General features: G+C 38.4%; 1 protein-coding gene across 1 annotated transcript; it reads right to left on the bottom strand.

The window, feature by feature from the left end:
- Positions 1–47: 47 nt before the first annotated feature.
- On the bottom strand, positions 48–23,595 carry ints1 (integrator complex subunit 1). Its single transcript, XM_043233884.1, has 48 exons — positions 23,500–23,595; positions 23,020–23,108; positions 22,629–22,916; positions 21,345–21,541; positions 21,129–21,266; positions 20,891–21,050; positions 20,699–20,804; positions 19,937–20,123; positions 19,698–19,843; positions 19,451–19,592; positions 19,091–19,267; positions 18,887–18,995; positions 18,682–18,802; positions 18,015–18,092; positions 17,768–17,925; positions 17,548–17,644; positions 17,250–17,341; positions 17,103–17,163; positions 16,825–17,022; positions 16,500–16,629; positions 16,231–16,410; positions 15,427–15,576; positions 15,159–15,338; positions 14,972–15,076; positions 14,719–14,886; positions 14,517–14,628; positions 14,264–14,422; positions 13,542–13,688; positions 13,363–13,461; positions 13,110–13,234; positions 11,738–11,992; positions 11,487–11,646; positions 11,199–11,330; positions 9,547–9,727; positions 8,327–8,450; positions 7,947–8,074; positions 7,751–7,838; positions 6,953–7,200; positions 4,354–4,483; positions 4,133–4,266; positions 3,002–3,194; positions 2,666–2,787; positions 2,450–2,559; positions 2,243–2,359; positions 1,669–1,739; positions 1,491–1,582; positions 1,293–1,402; positions 48–401 (listed from the first exon to the last, which is right to left on the bottom strand). The coding sequence occupies exons 2-48, from the start codon at positions 23,072–23,074 to the stop codon at positions 286–288; spliced, it is 6,576 nt and encodes a 2,191-aa protein (XP_043089819.1). The 5' UTR covers positions 23,075–23,108; positions 23,500–23,595; the 3' UTR covers positions 48–285.
- Positions 23,596–24,659: the final 1,064 nt, after the last annotated feature.

Genomic DNA, 24,659 nt, shown 5'->3' with positions numbered 1-24,659 from the left:
AGAGAGAGAGAGAGAGAGAGAAAGTAAAACAAAACGAAAAAAACATGTTAGGAGCATTTCTACAACTCATTGTTTTATTATTCAAAGCAGTAGACAAACACACTTATGACAGGCTTCACTCCCAGCGGACACAAGAAACTGGAAAACTCACTGGAAACATAAAATGCTTTTCAGTATTTAAACGTCAAATGCTGTATCTGAATACAAATCTGAAGAGGATCAGCGGTGCGTGACACTTCTGAGTCAAAGCGAACCTCTGTGTACCGACACGTTGGAAACGGACGTCTATGTCGTTGCCTCCATGCGCAGGACCTTCATGGATTCTGCGATCATGGAGCTGGTGTCGATCTGACCGTAGATGCCCACTAAAAACGCCTTGTGGAGAAGAATATCGGCATGTTCTGGGAAAAACAAAACGGAGATGATAATTAAAGAAAAACATGCAGAATCTGTGGCATGCTGTCTTTTGTCACAGAACAATGGTTTTTATACTGTACAAACCGTATGTGCTATCGCCTTACACCAACCCTACCCCTTACAGGAAACATGGCGTTTTTAGATCTTCAAAAAAAAGACCATTTAGTATGTTTTTTTTTTGTTTCGTTAAGTCTTATGAATTATGGGGACATTGGCAGCGTCCTCATAAACCACCTTGAAATTGTAATAACCCTGTCATACCCATGTCATTAAACAAATGTGTGTCTCCATAAACCACAAACACCAACATTAGCGCAGATTTGGACTTTGGACCCTGGCTAACAAGCAGAAACACACGCCAGCTTGTGCAGTGCTGTCTGAGTAGGCTAAAGGCAACTCGTGTGCACTTAAAAAAAAAAAAACATTACGGTCTGCAGTTTATTTACTAACAGTTTGAGGATATTTCGCATCAACCAGCAACAGTCACGCTTCCTCTTCCCATCGGAGACATGAGACGCAGTGATAAACGTCTGTAATGATGCAGCGTCTTCCTCTGACTCTTCTAAATGCTTTTACACAGCCAATATGTTAGGATATTTGTTTGAATAGTCCATGTGACATTAGTGGTTTAACCTTAATATAAAGGAAGCTACAAGAATACTAAAAAATTCTGTGCAGAGCAGAAACGCCAGCAGAGCATTAAACTTAAACAAATGATGCCGCGATGATTACAGTAAAACTATGATGAAGATTTCATTTTTCAAAATTGCAAAATTCATTTAACTAATGTAAAAAATTCCAACAATTTACAACAACAGCAAGCAAAAACTATTATCATGGGCTTCTTATAATAAGGTCATCATCTGTTTGCATACCTTGACAGAGCAGCACATATTCAGGTAAGTTTCTCAAGGCCGTCTGCACTACATCAAAGTTCCCGCTGCCCAGACAGTACATGAAGGTTGGCAGGAATTCAGCAGCCATACTAGAGTTAGCAAAGATAATGGCGAGTGTTATTTGTACATGACATTTCGATTTAATACACACCGCATACTTGCCTGCAGGCACCTCACCTGGGGATGTTCTGGATGCACCGCAGGGCCAGACTGAAGGCCATGTTGCGGCACACTTCTTCAGGGGAACTCATCAACCTCTGAAGATCGTTCTGATAATACACGACGAGTTGGTTGTACCTGTTAAATCTTGCTGTTTTCTGTCTATTGTGCAATTTTGTATGTTGTATGTACTTACAACAAAATACTGAATAATTTCTGGATTTCTTTTGGATTTCTCATCCACTTCAGTCAACCCCTCAAACACGTCTAGAAAATAACAACATCATAAATACAATTACTTCAATAAAAAAGGACAAAAATTAATATAAATTCCTTAACATTAATTGTTATGTGTAACAAATCCTAATAGCAACAACAACAATAACATAATGAAATGTTATAATTATAATAATTAATATAAAGAAAACATTGTGAAAAATTAGAAATATTAAAATAAAAAATACATATTTTTCATACATTTATACAAAATATTGATTATTATGAGATTAACAAAATATTAACATTTTATTTCCAATGCTATTTGAATATTAAATTAACAATTTGTATTAAAAAACACTAGATACTTTTTATCTAAATTCTTAATGGCATTTTGACAAAAGTGTCTTTTAGCAAATTTACAGTAGTGCTATCAGACTTGATAACATTTTTAATTATTTTAAACCTTTATTCCTTAGAGAATGTGAAGAACATGCATGATTAAGTGTGGGCCTATATCAAGAACAGTACATTAGCGGTCTTGTTTCTCTCACCCTCAAGTGCTTCTCCTTTGGAGATCTTCTTCAGGCATTTAGTCATGTCAGCCGCAGTGAGCGGCATGGAAGCGGAGATGTTGACTAGAGGGAGAGAGCCGGAGGACGAATCCTCAGCTGAAACACAAAAAGTGAGAGACAAGCTCTGGTGACGATCATCTCCCATGTAACTCTGTCTCTTGTGAGGCGAGGTGTTGGAGCTCCTACCGTCTCTGTCCTCAGCGGAACTCTCGGAGGAACCGGATTTTACCGGCAGAGTCAGTCCAGCGAGCAAAGACTTGAGCTGCACCAGGTCCGGATTCTCCGTGGATAGTCCTCTGAGATTGAGACAACACAGAGGAAAACGTTTTACACAACAAGGAAGTAAACGGGCATTTGATAATGCAGAAATGAGTGATGCGAGCATAAAAAGGTGGCACTTACTGTAGCACGTCTGAGTGTTTCTGAAGGAAAGGCACAGCAGATGCCGCATCATGGGTTATGTACTTTTGGATGAACTGCACAAATTTGTTTATGATGGACATACGGGATGATCTCTTGAAGTTCTGTAAGAACATGAAAACGCTGAAAAACCAGTACAGTTACATAATATTAAACATATTCATTTAGCAGATAAGCAACCGTGAGAGGTCTGCAATCACGACGAGAACATTTTTATCATCAAAATACACTATGTACATGTTAACATACACGTACTATGTACTACGGTTCTTGTTAAAAGATGCGAGCACATGACTGGATTTGGTGCACGCTTTCTACCTGCAGTACTTTGATGAAGGACAGCAGACAGTCCTGCAGTGCCCTCTGGTGGTCAGAGTGGAAAACCAGCGGCTGCAGCAGCTCCAGGACCACCAGGACATCGCTGAAGAAGGTCAGATGGTTCTGCTGCCTGATCTCCTGCAGGTTCAGATGGATGCGGCCGTGCAAGAGCGCAGCGATCATAGGCAGGTGTCTGGAAAAAACACAAAATAAATTTTTTTAAGCATTCGCCACACACTCTCAGACAGCATTAAAGAGATTTACTTTCTTAATAAATGTCGTAATTTGTTAACTTATTGTCAAAAAGTTAATTCACATCTTTATTTATTAATATATAATTGAATTTATTATAATTCTTAACATGTTTAACGCACCCAATGTAATTTCAGATGCAGCTTCTGAAAACATGGTTACACTGCAGCCTTTAATGTTTGTTGAACTGAAATATTTCTTTCTAAAGCTACTTATTTTGATGTCATTGTTGTGATGGGAAAGTGTTATTTTGTAATGGAAAAAAATATTTTTTTTTTAAGTAAATGGGTAATTTCTAAACTCCAAACTGCAACTAGATGGCGATTAATCTGATCAAATAAATGGCACATAATGTAATTTGTATCTTTTTCTTGACAACACTAATTATTAAATAATTATTTTATTGTTATTAAATATTTAATGTTGTTGACTTAATTTTATGTTTCATAAAAATAATAATAATCAATAACAATAATCAGATATTTTTATGCACCTATGAAACTTTTTGATTAAAAAAATTAAATTTTTGATTGAATTTGATAAATTTTTGTTCAACTAAATTAAATTAATATATTTATATTTAAATAATTTCACTACACATTTGCTTTTTCCTTGCTGTCCGAGGCTTTTTTTGCTTTAATTATATATATATATATATATATATATATATATATATATATATATATATATATATATATATATATATATATATATATATATATATATATATTTTTTTAAATCAATATTTATTTACTGTCATTTTTATTGTTTTATAATTTAATGAATTATTAGTCCCCCACTTGATCCCCCACTTTGAGAAACTCTTGACTAGAATGTATCTGATTCTTAAACTAAACAGGAAATGTTTGTGTGATAAACCTGAGTAGAAGCACAGGGTGAGATACGGCTAGTTTCCTGCAGGCCAGACTGGCATCAGACGCGCGGCTCTCAGCTGATTTGGAGTCTCCTGTGTCAGCTAGCAGAGCGATGAGACGATGCACGAGAACATCCAGCTGAAAGTGCACATATACGACAGACGACAGACAGCATTAATCCCTCAGGTGATGTTAACAGGAAGGGTGGTAAAGTGCAGCGGTTACCTTGCAGGTGCTGCCGTCTGCTGCTCCCTCGGCGCTCAGGGTGGCCTCTGGTAGGCGGATGTGTTGGATGACTTCTGGGAAGTGCAGGTAGATCTGCAGCAGCAGCGTCTGACACCTCTTACTCATTATACTGGACATAACACACACAAATACATGAATAAACAAGAAATATGAATAAATGAGAGCCACTTCAACAGGCCAGGAAGCACGCACACACAACAGCTGGGACTAAATTATATTGCAGATGGTTACAGGAGAGGCTGCTGCGTGAGTAATGTGTCAAGTACAACAAAGAGTACTTCATGCATAAGCATGAATATTTATTTATTTTTATCAACAAGAGTTTAGGTAAAGATTTACATGAATGTGTCAGGTCTTTTGAACGGTTACTATTTCTTCAGTTTTTTATCATTTCTAATCCCTTTTGGCCTCACTAGTTCACTTTAACTGGTCCTATGGTCAATTAATGTGAAGACATAAAACTTCATAGTTAAAAATATAATAATATAATGTTCGACTTAACTTGAAATATCTTAAAACAACACTGTTTGAAAAATTTTTAATATAATATTTCTTAACTAAATCGTAAACTAAATCGGAGTTAAAAATTCTCTGAGAATAGACTGAGAAAAGAATGTCGTGCAGCAGAAAACTATTCCATTATACTTTTAGTATTGTATATTTATAATTATTATTATTATTAACATTAAATACATAAGACAATCATGAATATTACATTTTTGGTTCTTTATTATAATTCTGATAATTGTAATTATTTATCAAAGAAATAGCAATAATATTTATATATCTACTTTTTAGCATCCGTTTCAGAAAAAAAAAAAAAAAAACGCTGTTTATAATAATACTTTTAGCAATTTAAATAACAATGCATATTACACATTTTGAGCTATTAACAATAACTACAATTTTTAATACTGTGTAAAATCATTTTATTAAAAGTCAACTTTCCAAAAGTATTTTAAAAAGACTACGAAGATTAAAGCGAGAGAGATTAAACCGGTCCGACTATAAAAAGCAGCCTGTATCAATAACAGACTACATTACCACCAGAGGAACACAGTCTTGTCTACTTGTCCAATCAAGCGAAGGCCTTCTTACCGACAACTTTGTTGCTTAATTGTGGTTTATGCTTGCTAATCCGCTGTTGTGCTCACAAGCAACAGATACGGAGAGAATGCCAAACAAACACACGAGCGTTTATCCCACCAAACACGCGCTTTACATGCCAGCATTACCCGAGCCCATTCTCGACCATAAGACAGCTTAGCTCGACTTAGAAATATCGTATTTCTGGGAGTAATTTTTTTGTCTGACCTTGTCCAAAGTTTTTTCCCCCTCATTAAGGGGGTTTAATAACCAAAGGCAAATTCATGAAAGGAAGGGGGGCTGCCACCACAAAGAGCCTCGGTCTGATCTCTCTGACAGCCCCGGTCTGAGCTGCGACTCACAACAGAAGCCAAAGGAAGAGCCGGAGCCTTAATCCTCGTGCATTCATTATACTACACTGAGCTCTCGAAGAAGATCACAGCACTTAACGACTTCAGCCGCTTCTCATTTCACACCACAAGAACTAATTACAGCTCCTCCTGCTATTGTGCCTGATGTAGAGCATTTCTGCTGTAAGCAAAGGAACGGCACGGTATCGCGTACATTTATCGGCCTCTTTAAGGGGGCCTTTAAGGAGGAAGTTCGGTGCTTTTGCTTTGTAATGGAGGAGAGCGTTTGCGACATTTGGAAAACCTTGACCTCTGTTTGACACTGTTGTCCTTGCTGTCTTGGGGGTCTGTAGCATGCACTTTTTCGACAGATAAAACAGTACTTCATGAAGGAAAATCATCATATCGGATTTCTGAAGGATCACGTAAGATACGACCGTTTCTTTTCGGTTAATGTTTCTGTTGTATTGTCTTTAAAAGGAGTCCGAAACCCAAAACAAACCTTTAACAAATGTTTCTGTGGCTAACGCTTGTCCTGTCTTTAACTTTTACTTACATTTTTTGGCTATGTTTTTGGTTAGGTAGTTAGGTAAGCTAATAAGTCATGATCATTATCATTATAATTATTTTGTTTTAGAATCCTTTTGTTTGTTATGTTGGTCTGTGGCCATGCCAAAAAGATGCTTCTCGTTTTTCTCTGAAGAAAGATAAATGTATAGTGATGAAAGCCAAAATATGAAATGTTGTGGATGAATATTTAAAGTAATCCACTTTTTTGTAGAGGAGGGTCAAAATGGCAATTTGTACCTTTGATTCAGAGCCAAATGACATCAGATAGATGGCAGCATCATAATGTTACTTTTACAGAGACTGGTAATTATTTTACTGGTCTATTAGTAAAATAAGTTTAATTTAGCAACCTTTGTTGAATTATGTGCCAATGGTGACAATTCAAAAAATGCACTAACCATGTCTCTAACTATTAAAGAAGCTTAACTAAAGTGACAGCCATGTTATGAAAATAAATCCTGTGCGCAGAGTTCTTTGATTTTCTTAAAATCTTCTAATAGTTTTTTTTTTTTATAAGTGATAGATGATGAATGGATGGATTTTTTTGTCATTTACAGACTCAAACAATATACCTGTCTCCCCACTTCTTAACACAGCTGATGAGGTACTCTGAGACTTTCTTGACGCTGTCCGGGTCTGAGTGGAGACAGCTGTGCAGGAGGGGCAGGCGAGACTGGAGAAGAGAACAGGAGACCTGGTCCAAAGCACTCTTGGAGGTGGCCGAGTCACGGCAGCTCAGCTCGGACTCTGACAGGATGAGGTCCACAAGGCTTATGAGCTCCTCAGAAGACAGCTTCAACACAAACTGCTCCGTGCGCTTCTGCGAAGACACACAAAACCCCACCTTCTACACTTACGGCCAACATACACTTACAAAAACACAATTCTTGGCTAAACTTTGGAGTTTTGAACCACTGCAAATAATGCTTGGGTCTGGTTAACAATACAACTAGTTATGAAGTGGACCTATTCTGTAACAAAATTTCTTTGTTGTCTACTCTCTTGTTGGTCCTTAAAATAAACCAAACTGTTAAGGCTAGTGTACCTTTAAGACGTCCACATATAAAGTATATCTGCAGGGTTCTCACACCTTTTGGCTCATTTATTCCTACAATTTATTCCACGACATAACGCACAAATGACTGTTTCTAAAAACATTGGCAAGAGCAACTTCTGGCTGATAAAATATAATACGGATAAGCATAACCAGGATAAACTATATCCAAGACTGTGAGAACTTTGACCCCTGTTATAACTGCTTGAATTATTTGCATGTAAAATAAGACGATACAGTCTAACCAAGATGCTGAATAGATGTTTTTATGTAAATGCAGTACAAAACGGCGATGTTATATTAACTGTGAGCAGACCTGAGGGGTTTTCTGATCTCGGCCCTGCCAAATGCGGGGAATGTGACTGCAGGCCCACAGAAAGTCTAGTGCCGAGGTTGGGTCCAGTCTGGAGATCAAACACACACACAAAAAAAAAAAAAAAAAAAAAGAGTTACACTGGAGATGTGTGAACAAAAAGAGAGGAATGGGTTTAATAAAGAGAGGAGCCAGTGACCTCTGGTCTCGGTGTTTGTTGAGCAGAGAGCTGATGCACTGATGTAAGGTGCTCCAGTTGGACTGGTGTGTGAGGAGGGCCAACAGGTACGGCCTGTAGGACGGGGCCACACTCACACCACTTTTAGCCTGAGACAGACAACAACAAAGTTACTGCGATTTAATGCAATTAAATCCTTTCAGTTAAATCCTGCAAGCACTTCTCCCATTTTTACAGCATTTTGTTTTGAAGCTTGAATATTGGAAAAGGGGGCAAAGGTTATTTTTTTGCGCCATAAAACTATGAAGCATTTAATGTGATTGAATTAGTTAATAAATAAATATTATGAGTTAAAACTTTATAGCCATTCCCTCATGATCAGTTAGGAGAAACTTTTTTACCTTGTTTTGAGCAAAAAGCAGCTTCTGCTGAAGTTCTGAGCAAACAGAGGTCACCTCAGGGTCAAGCAACTCCAGCCAGTCGACCAACAGCCCTGAACACGAGCCAGGCTTCTTTGACTCAGTGCTGCCAAGACGAACACACACCCATCATCAACCAAGAAAATACGCAGGGTTTCCAGCAAATAAATAATACACCAATTAAAACAATTACTCCCAACCGTAAGAGTTGGTAAGATTTGGCAAAAGAAGTCTCTTATACTCACCAAAGCTTTATTTACTTCACAAAATGAAATATTATCACAATTTAAAAAGCTACTACAGAGTTTTCTATAGAATATATTTCTGAATGTAATTCATTCCTGTGATGCAAAGCTGAATTTTCAGCATGACACTGATGTGTCATGTGATCCTGTCTAAAAATTGTTACATAAATCATTCTGATAGGCTGATTTAGAAGAAATATATAAGAAATATTACTATTATCAAAATAAAAACAGATGTGCTGTATAATATTTTTGCGTTTTTTTGAGGGGGGATTCTTTGATGAATAGAAAGAACACTTAAGTAGAAATCTTTTGTTACAATTTAAATGTCTTTACTGTAACTTTTGATTAATTTAATGGATACTTGCTGAATAAAAGTAATAATTCCTTATTGATTTTGCCAGATTTAACAGTTGTGTGCACATATACAGTTGTGTATATAAATATGCTATAAAACAAATCAATCACATCCAAAATAAGAGTAGTTGTTTACACAATATGCGTGACACGTACAATGTATATTGGAAATATTTACATGTTTATATTTATTTTCATATAATCTATAAATATTATAAACTATATAAATGAATATATTTCATACACTTTTTTTTTAAATATGCATGTGTATAACACATACACAGTACACACTGATATACTGTTAATAGATACAAAAACATACATTGGATGTGATTAATCATTTGACAGCACTACTGTTAATGAAAGGTCTTTGACTTTGAGTTGATTTGAGTCTTAACTGTTGATGTACAAAAGCCTACATGTTTTGCTATGTACGATGTGCATTTAATCTGTCTTACTATGGTAACTTGGCCATTCCATACGGATCACACAAGTGTAAACCAATTTTACAGCGTGTTCCTTCCCCACCTAGAAACAGTATCACCAGCACACAGCACGGAAATCTGTGATGAAGCATCGAGTGACTCATTGCGCTCTTACATTTTGGAATCCACCTCTATTTTCACCCCTCGCTCCTCTGTTTCCTGAAGCAGCAGAGAGATCACCATGGCAACTGGACCCGCTGTGTTTCCTGTGGTTCCGCTCTCTGTACCGATGGTCATAAGCAGGGACAACAGCTCCTCCAGATACGGAGACTTCACCTCCATGAGGCCCTGCAACACTAAGGCACACAGAGTTTTTGTTTTATAATGCCTCCACTCTTGTGAAACACACACAGTTCCCAAAAAAAAAAAAAAATCATTGAAGCCAATACCACATTGCAAAAAATGAGAACTACCACACGTTTCGCTTCTGAGTAATCCTGTCTGCTAGGCCTCCAGCCCCACCACACTAACTTTCAGAAAGATGACAGTCAACCCTTGCCGTTGAAGCCGTTGCTGGATGTAAACAAGCCCTGGAATGGATGCATGGCTCTGTGTGTGTGTGTGTGTGTATGTGTGTGTGAGGCTGTTTTTTGTTTTTGTGAGGTTCAGAGCAGAATGTTAAAATCATAAAGGGAAACACATTAAGGACAGCGGTGGTGATGCTGGTGCATGAGTCAAATGCTGCCCTCCGGAGAGACTGACTAATGCTGGCAACCACTCCAACACCAACACACAGACCTTAACTGCCTCTGGAGAGCTGACTTACACTTCCCTCCTCGCCTGTTGGCCTTACGTTAGCCACAAACATCTCACCAGTTCAAAAATATTTTTCCAATGCATACACTGTAGTGAGAGTACACTCCACGTGGTTCCTAGAGGAGCAGTAATTAAACCTAATAACATCACACACAGATAAGTGCTGCGTAATGTAGTCCACACAAAACATTCAAGGTGTTATATCATACCATTTCATACAATGTTTTCCCCCAAAGCCTACTAGAAATGTTAGAAAATTTAGTCTTGATTTAGTTTACAAACCCCCCCTCTCTAGTTTCTGGTTCTTTAGGCCTATTACATTCATCTTGTGTAAGCAATGTAACTGGGCAGCTGACTGGAACTTACTATGAAGATGATAAATGCTGAGATGAAAACATTATGTGACTGTTTAAGACAGTGTAGATCTTAAGTGCAGAGTTGCAGGTGCTACATGCAGACAGGAACAGCACAAGGCTGGTTAAACTATCCCACATTTATTCTTATAGAGAGTTTTTCTATCCTACTTAAATGGAATAAACATCTGACACGTAAATTCACTTTCAAACAAAAAAAAAAAAGTTGTGTTAATGCTTATACTATCACTTTATGTATTTGTGCCCTTGGTTTGTCTTTGCTTTTCTTTTAAAATGTCATTACTTGATCTTCTAATGAAACATCAGACTTCTCAGTCATGTCAGACGTCTCAATGGTGTATTTCAAAATATGGAAGAACTTCGGTTTCATCTTGACTTCATTTTGAGTCTATATTTCAGGTGCTGAGCGGTAGGTGTTGCACACAGCAACAAACAGAACAAGGTTTGTCTTTCGTTAAGTCTTCTCATTACTTGGCATATTTTTTTTAACACTCAGCTTAAAAAAGCTGAGAATGTGTTTTTCCAAAATGTGTAGTATGTTTTCAAAATACTAAAATCTCTTATTTTAAAAGATCAAGGACAGTTTGATTCCTTCTGGTGCTACAATTTAAATATGAACTCAAGTACTGCTAAATACCTTTTCGGATGAGTTCAGGTTCAGAGTTGCATTTTTCTCCCGCTCTCAGCGAGGCAATAATGCCCCTAACTGCCACTTCAGAGTCCCGTCTGTACGCCAGAGCTTCAGCCAAGTGCAGAAATCCAGTGCGAACTGATGACACAGGACAGAGTCAATACACCCACCAAGCAGGCTGAGATTAAAACTGTTCTACTAACTGCTGATGCAGCTAGCTCTGTGCTGTAAGCTTGTATATTTGCCGGCAAACCTGACCTGCATAGCTAAGATTCAGGGTTAAGAGCCACTCACCATCTGTGATGCGATGTTTGTGAGAGTACTGAGCTGCCAGAGACTTTAGGAGGCTGTGGAGTGGCCCTGTCTCTACTGCTGAGTTTTCCAACCACGTCAACATCTGCACAACGGCGTTGAAGAACAGCGATGAGAAGCCAACATCTTGAGACACCAACCGCTAGAGAAGAAAAAAGGATTATAGTGAGTGAACAAGTAAATTGAAGCACTAGTGTTGATAGGAATTATGTAGGTATGAGTAGGTTATGTGCCTGGTAAAGATGGAGTTGGCGCAGTAGAGGGCAGGAGATCGTATGGCTGTGGTGCATTGCCATGACCAGGGCTCCAGCATGGGCAGAGTTTAGAAGGGCTGCTAAGGCTTGAAGGAGTCGCCCGGCGGGACCAGCCTGCTGGATGTGACCCTGTCGTGCCCGTAGCACCTCCTGGGCCAGGGTCTGCTGCAGAGCTAATGACAACGGCCGGACCGGAGGCGCAGGCCAACGAGGATCCACTTTCAAAGGGAAGAGCTACACGAAGAAAAGAGAAAATGGTCACAATCACCATGAAGCCATATATAGCTAAATAGATCATTTAAATGTAATATTAATTTATTTATTTTTATCCTTTTTATGTATTTTTTATTTACATTAACTCATCCATCACTAGAGTTCAATTAGTGAAGAGGGTTGTCTACATAATTGAAAACTCTGAAACAAAGATCAGCATCAGTCAGTGAACTTTTGAAGGGTCGTGCCAAACAAAAGTAAAAGATTAAACAGCCCAATATACTTCAGGGCAAAAAAAAATTGAAGGGAAGCATTGGGAATAAAAGGTGTTTTGGAGTATTAGTGGTTTAAAACAGCTAGTTGTAGAATATTCCTAAAACATAAACCTGACAAGAAAAAATTATATTTGTTCTTTTACATCAAGCATGATTGAGCTTAAATGTACCACATTTGAGTTATCCGATATTCTTCTATGTATGTGCACTAATCAGCGTTTCTATGAATAAATCGATTACATATAAATAATGAAGTATACCATTGTTCATATGAATTACTTTTCACTGAATTTTTTTTCAACTTTTAACGGAGGGATAAAAATCTCTCAGGTTTCATTTTATTATCTTCACGAGAGTTTTAAAGCTGCAAACTTTTGGTGCTCTAGCGGTTAATAAACACAACTGCTTGCATCTTGTTGAAAGAACATTGTAGCCGGATCCACTTCTCCCTATTAATCTCTATGGACGAATCACGCAGGTTCCGGGCTACTTCGCAGCGGTGCTTACCCGATCCAGTCTAAATAATCTGAAAATAAACACTTATTATAGGTGTTCCGTAGTGATTCACAACAAGCCAAAAAAATCTGATCTAGTGTATCTTACTCATTTCGCCCAGTTTTAATCATAATCCAATAATATGCATACAGTGGTATATTAAATTATGCCATCACCCAGGTTTCAGTAGAGAGTGATCAAGACACACAGCATGCCAAACAGAGACTGAACATGTCAGAAGCTCCACTGATGTGCTACCGCTGACAAGATATTATATCATTAATAAAACCCTTACAGAATTAAATATTGGCAAGAGAAAGAACCCCTCTAATAAAGCACCATAGGCATGTTGAAGTGAGATGTTACACCTGTAGCAGAATCCCAGCGAGGTCATCCTCTGGGCCGATCACGGGCACCTGACTCACTGCTCTCATCTTCACAGAGCCATGGGGCATTTCAACGGTAACCTTGGCCCTGCTCACCTCTGAGCTGTCTGTAACATCAGATCAGCAAAAGACTCATTAGTACAGAATTTAATCACCCTATGCAAGTCAAACGGGATAAAACAGCACCATTAATCAGTGCTGACAGAACCCCTGGTGTGGGGCTTTAGATCCTGACCTCTGCGCGGAGGAAGTGAAGCACTGAGTAGACTGTGAAATGTGTGTCCACCGGTGGCTCCTCTCTCATGCTGGACCTCCACTAGATGGGCCATGTAGTCTAACAAGTAGAAACATCCATGATGTTAGTGTTCAATTAAACACACTGAAATATGAGAAGAGAGTATATGAAATCCTCACTCTTGTCCATGATGTTCTGCTCCAGTGTTTGAGGATCATGGGACACTGCTTGGTCTAGATATTGCAGCAGTTTGCTCATGCTGGAGACGGGTATCCCGAAGGACTGGACAAACAACAGCAGCTGTTGGGGCTCCAGGTCCTGTAAAGCTGGGAATGAAAAAAAGAAAAGAAAACAAATCAGCTCAACTACACTATGATTACAATTTTTAAAAAATTAATACTTGTTATTCAGCAAGGCCATATGAGAAACACGATAGTAAAACGACAGTAAAGACAAGCTACAAAAGATTTAAAATAAAAACTTTTTTATTAAAGCTTTCTATTCATCACAAAATAGAAAAAACATATCAGTTTCAACAAAAATATTAAGCTGCACAATTGCTTTCAACACTGAAAATAATAAATGTTTTTGTGCAGCAAATCAGCATAACAGAATGATTTCTGATCATGTGACAGTAAAGACTGGAGTAATAAAAAAAATTGCTTTTACTGTAGTTTTAAAACAAATAAATGCAGTCTTGGTGAGCATAAGACACTTTTTTTTTTTTTTTTTTTTTTTTTTTTTTTTACAAACTTTTAAACAGTAGTGTATATTGCTGTATATTGTTGTATATACTGTTAAATGCGACTTAGTGTCAAAAGTAAAAATCTAAAAATAAAACCCACAGGCAATTCTGATATTGATTTCAAAAATCCTTATTTCTTAGTTAAGTTATTAATACCTGCATCGACCAGTCGGGAGACTTCAGATCGGATCATTCTTAACTTCAGCCAATCTGGCAACAGAAGTGCTTCCTCAGACGTGTCAACCAGGAATGCAGTGGGAAGGGGCTTTTTATCAGGAAACCAGATATCCAGCAATGAGTAGAACTCACTTTCCCCTAAAAAATGTTTAAAAAGTAACAAGAACAGTAGCTGTTACTACAGGCAAGTGCATAATTAACCACCAAACCCTGCAACAGGGGAGATACTCACCTTTAGGAGGTCCCAGTGTGAGCAGTATGACCATAGCATGGACCACTAGGATGTGCATAGTGGCTGTTTCTCCTGTGGTCCACCGCAGGAACACTTGATCCTGAGACTCCGACTGTTAGATTTAAAATGCGGTCTTTATTCATGTGTACAAGCATTAAATTCAAAATTTGAATTTCCAGTTCAGTTGTGTGCTCCTTAGTACCCAGCTATAGAGGTCCTCTCCCTCTTTTGTCTTTCTCATTCGACGGATATAGGAGGAAAAGATGGAGATGAGAGCGGAGAGAACGGCATCAGACTCAGGCCTGCAGGAGTGCTTGGAAAAGAGGCAGTTCATTATAGTGGAGCGTTCCACTATCAGACGAGCAACATCCTGAGAAGACACACAACACAAGGCATTAGAGAAGAGAAAGGTCATACTAGAGCTCACTTCGGGCAAGCTATAGATTTAGACTAACCAAGGCCAGGTCATTGTGGAGCGACTGCTCCTCCACCGGTGCATGCTGGGACAGGTAAATCAGGTAAGCGCTGATGGTCTGAGGATCAGTCTCCACGTGAATGGCCTGAAATGGAAAACCAAACAAACACAATAAGCAGAGGAAGTTACAGATATTAATAATCATGTACTTGTGTTGGTGGACTGACCTGCTGCAAGGCGCTGGAGGTCAAGCCTCTTACACTATCAAACAGAGGCAGTTTGGGGAGGTCCTGAAGAAGCCACTGGTAGCCTGGCAGTAACTCGGCATCTCTGGAGTCCTCCTCCATGAGCTGATCCCTCTCCTCTCCATCTTTTAATGCTCCCTCAGTCAGCACCAGAGACAAACCCTGATACACACATCACAAAATCACAATTTATTTGTCTAAAACTGTCTAAATGAATCGATCGCTGTTGGATGGTTAAATGACTGCGCACCTTCATGGCCAGAACTCTAGAGGCCACCTGAGAAGAACTGAGACGCCGCAGGAAGTAGTCCAAGACTTCACATGTGGTCTGTTCATCAGCCTTAGGACCCAGAAGCAGGTCCTGGAGCCGTCCAAGAAGCTGCCTCTGTTTCTGCTGCCTCTGACGAGGAAAGCACAAAAAGAACACCAAAAAATACAGTAAAAGCAGTAATACTGTGAAATATTATTACAAAGTTTTTATTATGCGTTTATATTGTGATATATTCCTGTGATTGCAAAGTTGAATTTTCAGCATCATTACTCCAGTCTTCAGTGTCAAATGATCATTCAGAATTCATTCAGCTGAATTGCTGCTCAAGAAATATTTACTGTTATTATCAATGTTGATAAACGGTTGCTTAATATTTTATAGAAACTGTAATACATTTTCCCTCAGGATTCTCTGGTAAACAGAAAGTTTGTAATATACTTCTGCAATATTCTAAATGTATTTAGTGTCAATTTTGATCAATGGAATACATCCTTGCTGCAATATTTTTCTCAAATGTTACTGAATTCTAACGTTTGTACAGCAGTGCATCTTTATCTATTATTTCACTTGATGAGATATTATTTTATTGTGATACATGTATTTTTAATTATCATATCTATTTATTTATTTGTATATACTTAGCATTTTGGACCAGCCTAACCCTGTCAATGTAATTTATAGTACAATAAGGATTTGAAAAAATGGACATATAAAACTTAGGTTTAAGATTCTTTGACTAACATTACAAGATGTCTTCAGGAGGAAAAAAACACCAATGTATACCTGTCTTTTCTTTGCTCGCTGCTCTTTGCTCTCTCCTTCCTCCTCATCATCAACAGAAGAGGAGTCATCAGCTGCGTCGTGAAGGAGGAATTCACACAGGCACTGAACAGGCAGCACATCCAAGGACCCCTCACTGGACTGAACAAGATCAGCCAGCCATGGCATGGACTGAGAGGACGCCTGGATTGGGGAACAATTAGACATTTAGAAAGTCCCTTAAACACGGCTCTTCGTAAAGAACAGCTCTGCTAGTATACAAGAGCATGTACTTGTCTCTGGATAATATTGAGTAGGAAGTCAGGGTTGCGGCTGCGGCAGAGAAGATGGCCCAGGCGCAGAGACTGGTTCAGACTCTTTACTTGATCCAGGACATGAGGCGGCGGCCTACGAGGGGGGCCCCTGAGCACAGAATAAAAGACTGGGTCGGTATATCTTCATAAACATCTTTATCTAGTTGTCTAAAAAACCTATTCTGAATATAGTAAGGAGACTGACTATTACAACTTAGATAAATTGCTTTGCTCCTATATTGAAGCCACTTTGTATAAATGAAAATGCTGGATTATCCCTCCAATAACAAACAGGAAGTCATACTTTGGGTCCAGGCTGGTGAGCTGAGACAGCAGGAGGCTGTTGTTCTCTGTTATTGTCTGTTTGGTAGAAGCGGCTGCCAGGTGGCTCTCAAAGGCCAGGATCTCCTGCCTCTCCTTCTGAGAGATCTGCAGCTCTCGGTTGATCATCTCAGTCTTGGTCTCCTCATCGGCCACCGTGCACGGCGGGTAGGAGTAGTTACTGAAAAGCGGACAAAAGAAAGTGTCAGGTGCTGATAAAGCCATAAAACCACATTTCAACACAACACGCAAAACACTTACTTTGTCATAACCATCTCCATGAGCATTTTCAGAGTGGGGTAACCGTCCCATGCTGCCAAACCTGAAACCATCAGCGACAGCGCTATAATGGCATTCTAATAAGATGTTATTATGAAATAGCAAGTATTGCATCATATCTGGCCTCACCAATTTTCTGTGGGTTGAATGCTGCAACCACAAGCAGCAGCAGCCAGGCCTTCCAGTAAAGAGTCGATATGGCCAGATTTGGAGGTTGATAGCTGAAATGGAACATTTAATAAAGAAGTTCACATCTCTGAGGAATAAACAGCCCACGAATAGAGTAATGGAAGCCAGGAGTGGACAGACCATAAAGTGGCTTAAACTTTCAATGCAAATAGTCCATGACACCCAGTAATTATTTGGCAATATAAAGCTGATGAATAAGAAAACAGAAGTGAAACTCGGTGAAAGGTAAAGGCCTTACCCTGCAGGCAGCTGGATGTTCTCTGGGTGATGGTAAGTGCACAGGTTTAGCACAGCATCAATGAGTTGCATCCTCTCGACTCGCAACACTTCCAAGTCTGCAGTTCATGATGCAAGAAGACAAACATCACCACCCAAAGCCAGTTTTTAAAAGCAGGCTACTTCTAGAAATATTTTTAAATCATTACAATATATGTGTCTAAGCAGGAGCACTGTCTTACCATCAGACTGAACTCCAGCAGCTCTCTTCACCAGGTGATCGGCCAGCTCCATGGCGTCAGCTGGGCCCAGGGGCAGATCACGAGACAGACCAATCACCAAGATGCGCATCAGTGTGTCCTCCAGCAGAGGAACCTCTGAGCACAGCCGAAGAAAGAAACTAACAAACAAGAGGGATGCTTTAGCATCTAATAAATGAATGTACTAAAAAAAATCTCTTTAAGATGTTTAAGCAGAGATTGATCTCACTTTCTGTCACTCTCAGGTGGCCAGTTGTCCCATTTGTAATACGTCTCAGGCTGCTCTGTAAAAAGTACTTTGTGTAGACTGTTGAAACAATGAAATCAGAGAAATAAAAATCTGCTATACATAAAGGCGTTTACATGGTCTTATGAAAATTATGTAATTATGTTTTTGATGCAATGTATCACTTTAAATTCTGAATTACAATACATATGTCCTTATTAAAATTAATCATATAGCTTTCGATTATGTTTTCCATCTACTTTGGTATACATACATTTTTATATATATATATATATATATATATATATATATATATATATATATATATATATATATATATATATATATATATATATATATATATATATATATATATATAGGAGAGAGAGAGAGAGAGAGAGAGATATAGAGAGAGAGAGAGATATATATATATATATATATATATATATATATATATATATATATAGAGAGAGAGAGAGAGAGAGAGATATATAGAGAGATATATATATATATATATATATATATATATATATATATATATATATATATATATATATATATATATGTGTTTTTCAATTGCGTTGTATTTTAATTTAAGCTTTAGCGTTATCATTTTAAATATTTTTAGATAATCATTAAAACATCAGTCCTACATCCATCTGATTCATACCAGTGCACATAGTCTTTAGGTCCCACTTTACTGATGGTGGGGACCACAGAGTGCAGCCACCACACAGCATCTCTCTGGATAGCAGCAATCTGGTTTTGAAAGGACCTCAGCACCTCCAGGTCTGAAATACATATGCATCCACATTAGCATAAACCGAGTTTTCTATTTTGGATATATGATGCACTGAGAGAAATAAAACTCTTACTCTTCTTCTCTCCTTTGTCCCAGGCAATGCCAGCCTCTTTGACCTGAGCCGTGATCCCCAGCATCATGGACACTGTCAAGAGATCTGTCACTTGGATAACAAAACGCTCCTGTGACAGAAACAAAAAAAAAATTAAATACATATAGGCAAAGCATCAAATCACATTTTCTACAGATAACAAACACAGCTAAATATAGCCCTTACTTTAAACTCCATGTCCACATAACTGGCCTCTTTCCTCTCCTGCATGAGGCCTAAACAGAAAGACTGGAAGTTGATCTCATGTTTGGTCTGTTTAATGATTTCCCTGAGCAAGGCACGTGAGGCCCGCAGGTAGTCGTCCTTATTGGTCAGCAAGTCCTGGAAAACCATTGCCAGAAACTGAAACCGAAACAAAAAAAAAGAAGAAAAGTCATTCAACTTCTCGGGTCTCTGCTTCATGTGAACTGCAAAGTACTTAAGAGTTTTGGAAAGACGTATTAGCAATAATTAGAGTGATCTGCTTATGTGAAAGAAAAACAGTGGTTTGTAGATGTGCATGAATAAGATTGGTTGAAAACTCACCTTGGGTGCCTGCTCTGGGCTATGTTGAAGAACTGTATGGAGCACTTGCATATTATTGGGATTTCTGGCATTTGACAGCTCGTTAAAGATCACAAACTTCACCATAGTGCCCAAATTATCTCGATGAGCATTTAAAAGCTCCCTGCAAAACATGAAAAAATACATTAAAAAGCGTTCCAGCTTTACAGTACTGACTTACAATTATGCAGAGTATAAGCCGAGACCGGTCTGAAGGTGTAATGCAGACCTGACACACAGCATGTAGTGGTTGAGGAGAACTTTAGGTTTGAGGCGGATCTTGATTAGGTTTGAGATGACCTCCATGTCATCTGAACCGTGTGTGTTACAGTTCATGCACAAAGACATCAGAAGATCCTGTGCTGGCCGAGTCAGCTGGAAAATCACCAAACAGAGACAAAACTTTAGGTATGTGGTTTCATAATTTCAGACAATGACGCTTCCCCTCTTTTGTCAACAGTTTTGTACCTTAGGATTCTGTAACCACATCTCGAGTCTCTGCACAGCCATCAGACGGACCTCTTTATAACCACAGGTGGCCGTGAGAAGGCGCAGAAGGTTCCTGGACACGTTATCCATGGGCTGGCGGCGGTTCAGCTGGTCCCTCAAAACGTCCAAGACATACTCCTCCACACTTTCAGCCAGCTCATCATACCTGAAGCCGGAGACGCTTTACCATTCTTCACATCAATTTCAATACCACAGTGAAATCTAACGGACTTCAAAATTTCTAACAAATTTTTAAATAAAAATGATTGAAAAATACATTATTGTTACATATACATGTTTAAATGTTTAGGATCTTTAGTTTTATTTTTAAGTCTCATATGCTCACAAACGTGTTTATTGGATCAAAAATACAGAAAACGGTAATACTGTAAAATATTATAATTTAGTATAATATAATAACTGTAATAATGACTAGTTAATAATGACTTAAAACAGAAAACGTTTGCAGTCTTAACTGTTAGCTTTTAAACATTTAAAGGCGTCGTCGTAGTTTTTTTTTTTCAATAAATTCTTTTTTTTTTTTTTTTTTTTTTTAAATCTGACACCAGACATTTGAATGGAGCAAAAACTATATAAATACATGAAGCAAAAACAATTAAACAAAGTATCTCAATATTATTTCAAGTTTTTAAATAATTAAATCTGTAATAATCAATTGCACATAATTTATTTATGTCATAGAATTAAAAACTGGCTTGTCTTATATTTCTGCGTCCTTACCTGGGCATGACCTGTCCATCATCCTCTGGACTCAATTTCTCCTCAGCTATTAAAAGCTCAGTCTGACCTTCATCTTCATCTGGGGTGGAAGGGTGAGGGCTGTTCCCTAAAATACAGTATTTTGAGTCAGTTTTTCTATATTTTACTAACGCATACATATCTCTCCACGACTGAGATTACTCTGCTGCTAACCTGCACTGAGGTCTCCCCCTGATCGTCCCGTTTCCGTCTGGAGCAGCATACTCTTGGGTGGCATCTTAGTCGTGAAGGCAGTCTGGATGTTATCAACGAAGGTTTTACAGTGCGAGCTGTCCACCCAGATACGCTCACCGAGAGAGTCCTCAATGTAGACCTGAGAAACACCGCAATGACTGTGCATCAGTACCATGATTACTGCGAGATCAGAAAGCTGGACAGCTTGATCACTTACTTTGACAAATATCTCAGGCCAGTTTTCATCCTCCTCATAGGCGGCCATCAGTAGGTTACAAGCCAGCACAGAAACCAGGTTGTTCCCCTTGGCCTTAAAGTTGATTGAGGCATCGCGGCGGAGCAAACTGCAGAGAGCCTGGACAAAGACATTTCATATAATAAGCCGCCAGCAGCAACAATAAACTCCAGTTTTACAGCACAGGTGTTTCTGTACCTCTATCACACCCTCTGTGGCAAAGACGTTGGGCTTGATTTTGGCTAGAAACATGAGGCTGAGGTAGAGCGTCATGTCAGGCTTGGCTCGGTTCATCTTGAGTTGTTTGACAGCCCCGCAGAGCACACCCTCGATGCGGTCATCATTACCCTCTGCTTCCGCTGCCTCAATCTCATCCAGAAGCACAGCAGGTGACACTGGAAAAAAAGCCAATCACATTTTTTTTTTGAATGTACACTGTGTGTTCAAACGAGGTCTGGGAAAATATGAACAATGGATTGGACTCGTGCGCTTCTAACAGAACAAAATGCCGGTCTTGGAAACATTTCAAGTAAATGCTGTTAAAGTGTCTAAACAGGCAGAACTAAAAAAAGATATGCTCTGATAATGTTTAATCTAGTTAGGATATGAGTTTAATATGTTGCTTTTTACTTGAACTTTTAGGAAAATAATACTTTAGAATAAAAAAAATAGTATATTACTTAAAATAAAAAAAATATAAACTCTAAAGGAATCCAGTTAAATGCAATGTAATTGCATCTTATTTGAAACTAAATTCAAACTTATTATAACTTAATTTTATTTATATTAAATGCGATTAGAGTTCTTTTGACCTTGTTATTTTTCATTTTAGAATTACTTCAGTGATACTTTGGCACAGGGACTATTTCCCACTATTAACTACTTGACTGTAAACGTGCCTGTTATTAATATATTGGTTGTGTATTATATATTACATTTTATACTGCATGACCATATTCTACATCCCTATTCCTACTCAATACCTAAACTTTACTATTACCTTACTGAATATTATTATTATTATTATTAAGTAGCAAATTAGGAGTTTATGGAGGCAAAAGTTGTAGTTAATGTTTTGTAACAAAGCAAATATTTTGCAGAAATATATACTTTAAAAGTAATACTGAATAACTCTCTTCATTTAAAATGATAATCAAGACATTTGTATGTGCTTTAGTATGTTAGCCAGCACATTAAAATAAGTGAACTTCTTTAAAGCATGACAGAAGATTATTAACAAAACTTGAATTTGATGTTGAAAAGTGCAATAAAGTGTAACAGAAGCACAGTCAAGGGCACATTAAAGTGTCAACAAACATAAGTAGTGACAGTATCATCCATATTGTGAAATACATCAGTGTACAGTTGGTATCAGTGATCATGAATTTTACTTCCGTTAGTATCAACTATTAAATTACAAGTAATATAAATCCCTAAATTGCACGAAGGTTTTCTGTGATTAAAAATGTGTGCTAATCTTACCTTCAATAGGAATGACAGATGGCTCTTTGATGGAGGGGGATATTGATCTTTTGTCAACAGCAGCCACCTCAGCGAGGCGTGAGAGGGCACTGGGTGGAGTAGAAGAGTGCTTGGGCCTTTTGGAAAGACTGGACAGGCTGGAGGAGGAGGGAAGAGAAGAAGTCGCCTCTCTCTTGCGGTCTGGGGGCAAACCGGTGGACGCTGGCTTCAAAAGAGCTGGGTTTGCTTTCGGCTCACTGCTCTGACTCTTTGCTCCAAGAGCGATGAAATCTCCTGGAGGCGGGTGACCTAAAGGACGTCACGTAACGATAAAGACGGATTTTGAGGAGTTTACGGGGTTAATTCATTTCAATTCCATTTCTTTGCCATAATCACAGCAAAAAAAACTTACCTGACGGTTTGGTGTTACTAGGTCGCCTTATGCTTGTTGGCTTAGGCCGATTCATTTTGGCAGTTTCCACAAGTTCCAAATTACTACAGCTGTACAAGACATAAACACCACGAGCTTTAATTCATATTAGAGCGATTAAATCACAGTCAAACAAACAAAAACTACACACGCTGCACCGTTTGTTGATGTGGCCTTACGTTACTGAGAGCTGATAGTATTAATGCTGTTATACTATAAGCAAACGGGCTAATTTAACATGCTGTCCGGTGTCAATAAAGCGCTATTATTTCAGTCTCTTCTTTACTGTTTACAAGCCGTATCCGGTCTTCGACTCTGTAAACATTTCGGCAGTTACTGCATTAGCATCGAACATTAGCCGAAGTGTACTTTTTAAGACATACCGCCTAGTACTAACAGTAAAACACATTTAATAACCTGACACAGTAAGTACATAATGCAAAGAGAATATGTATAAACTACCTCAGTTTATCAAAGCCGCTGCTACATGATTCGCCGTGTACTGTGTCTCTACTTCTGCCGAGGTGAGCGAGTATCCCGAGAGAGCGACAGCGCCATCTACAGCCCCGGAGCCACACGGGAGAAACGAAAGAAACATAAAAACATTAATACAAGAGTAGTAAAAATACAGTTAATCATCACACATAGATCAGGATTTTTTTTATATAACATTACTCTCATCTGTGCGTTTGTATATGCTTATCTTGACTGATATTAATGAAGTCAGAAAACAGGTAGCCTGCGTTGCCGTTTATTTATTTAATTCCAGTGCCATCTGATTTTGTCACCGACAACCACAGAATCACATTATCTTGTGCTCGGGGGGTGATTAGATGTCTCTGGGTGGCACTGTTGCTATGAAGCATCTGCGGACTACAAGGAACAATGTTTCCAAGAATCTTCCCTTTGAAAATGATGTCAGACATGGAAACAGACATTACCGCGCCTGCCAGACAAAAGAAAACAAAACTTTCACCCAGAAAAGAACACCGCAGAGAACACACGCTGTAAGGTACTCAGCAAAAACAACATGTGCTTGCAATCCGGCCTCTGCCGAGAAAATACGCATATGTGCCTGGTTACAGTCGCTTTAAGCATCGTTGAAAACATACTTCTCTGACAGGAACAATGAACGGCTACTTCTGAAAGCCTTCCAGACATGAAATACGCGCGCCGCTTCTAAAACGTTGCGACTGGAACAAAATATCCCATGTGTTCCCCTAAACTACAAGGCAGATTTTTTTTTTTGCTGAGTGTTTCAGACGCGATGGACTTGTAAAATAATATTTCCTAATTAGTGTTTGGACTAAGCCAATATACGAGCTTAATGCTTAACCATTCGCCACACCAAACTGCCCGCTTGTTACATAAAGTGTTTTTCATATTAACCATATTTTTATGATGTCATTGGCACGCTAGTCACTGCTCCAAATATAAGTCCAGTGTCACGGGGGGAAATTTTAAACCTGAAAAAACATTTATCTGTATTAAAAAGAAAAGAAAGGAAAGGTATTTCAGGCACTTTTAGCTGAAGAAATCATCAAGATTCTTTAAAGTAATGTAATATGGGCGCCTTAAAGACTAAACGTAGGTTAAGCATATTTTTAGTCTTGGAAGATTAA

Source organism: Puntigrus tetrazona, chromosome 3, assembly GCF_018831695.1.
Source record: "Puntigrus tetrazona isolate hp1 chromosome 3, ASM1883169v1, whole genome shotgun sequence".
In the NCBI taxonomy this organism is placed as follows: domain Eukaryota; kingdom Metazoa; phylum Chordata; class Actinopteri; order Cypriniformes; family Cyprinidae; genus Puntigrus; species Puntigrus tetrazona.
Note: the sequence above shows the minus strand (reverse complement) of the source record. Positions and strands in the feature narration are given on the sequence as shown.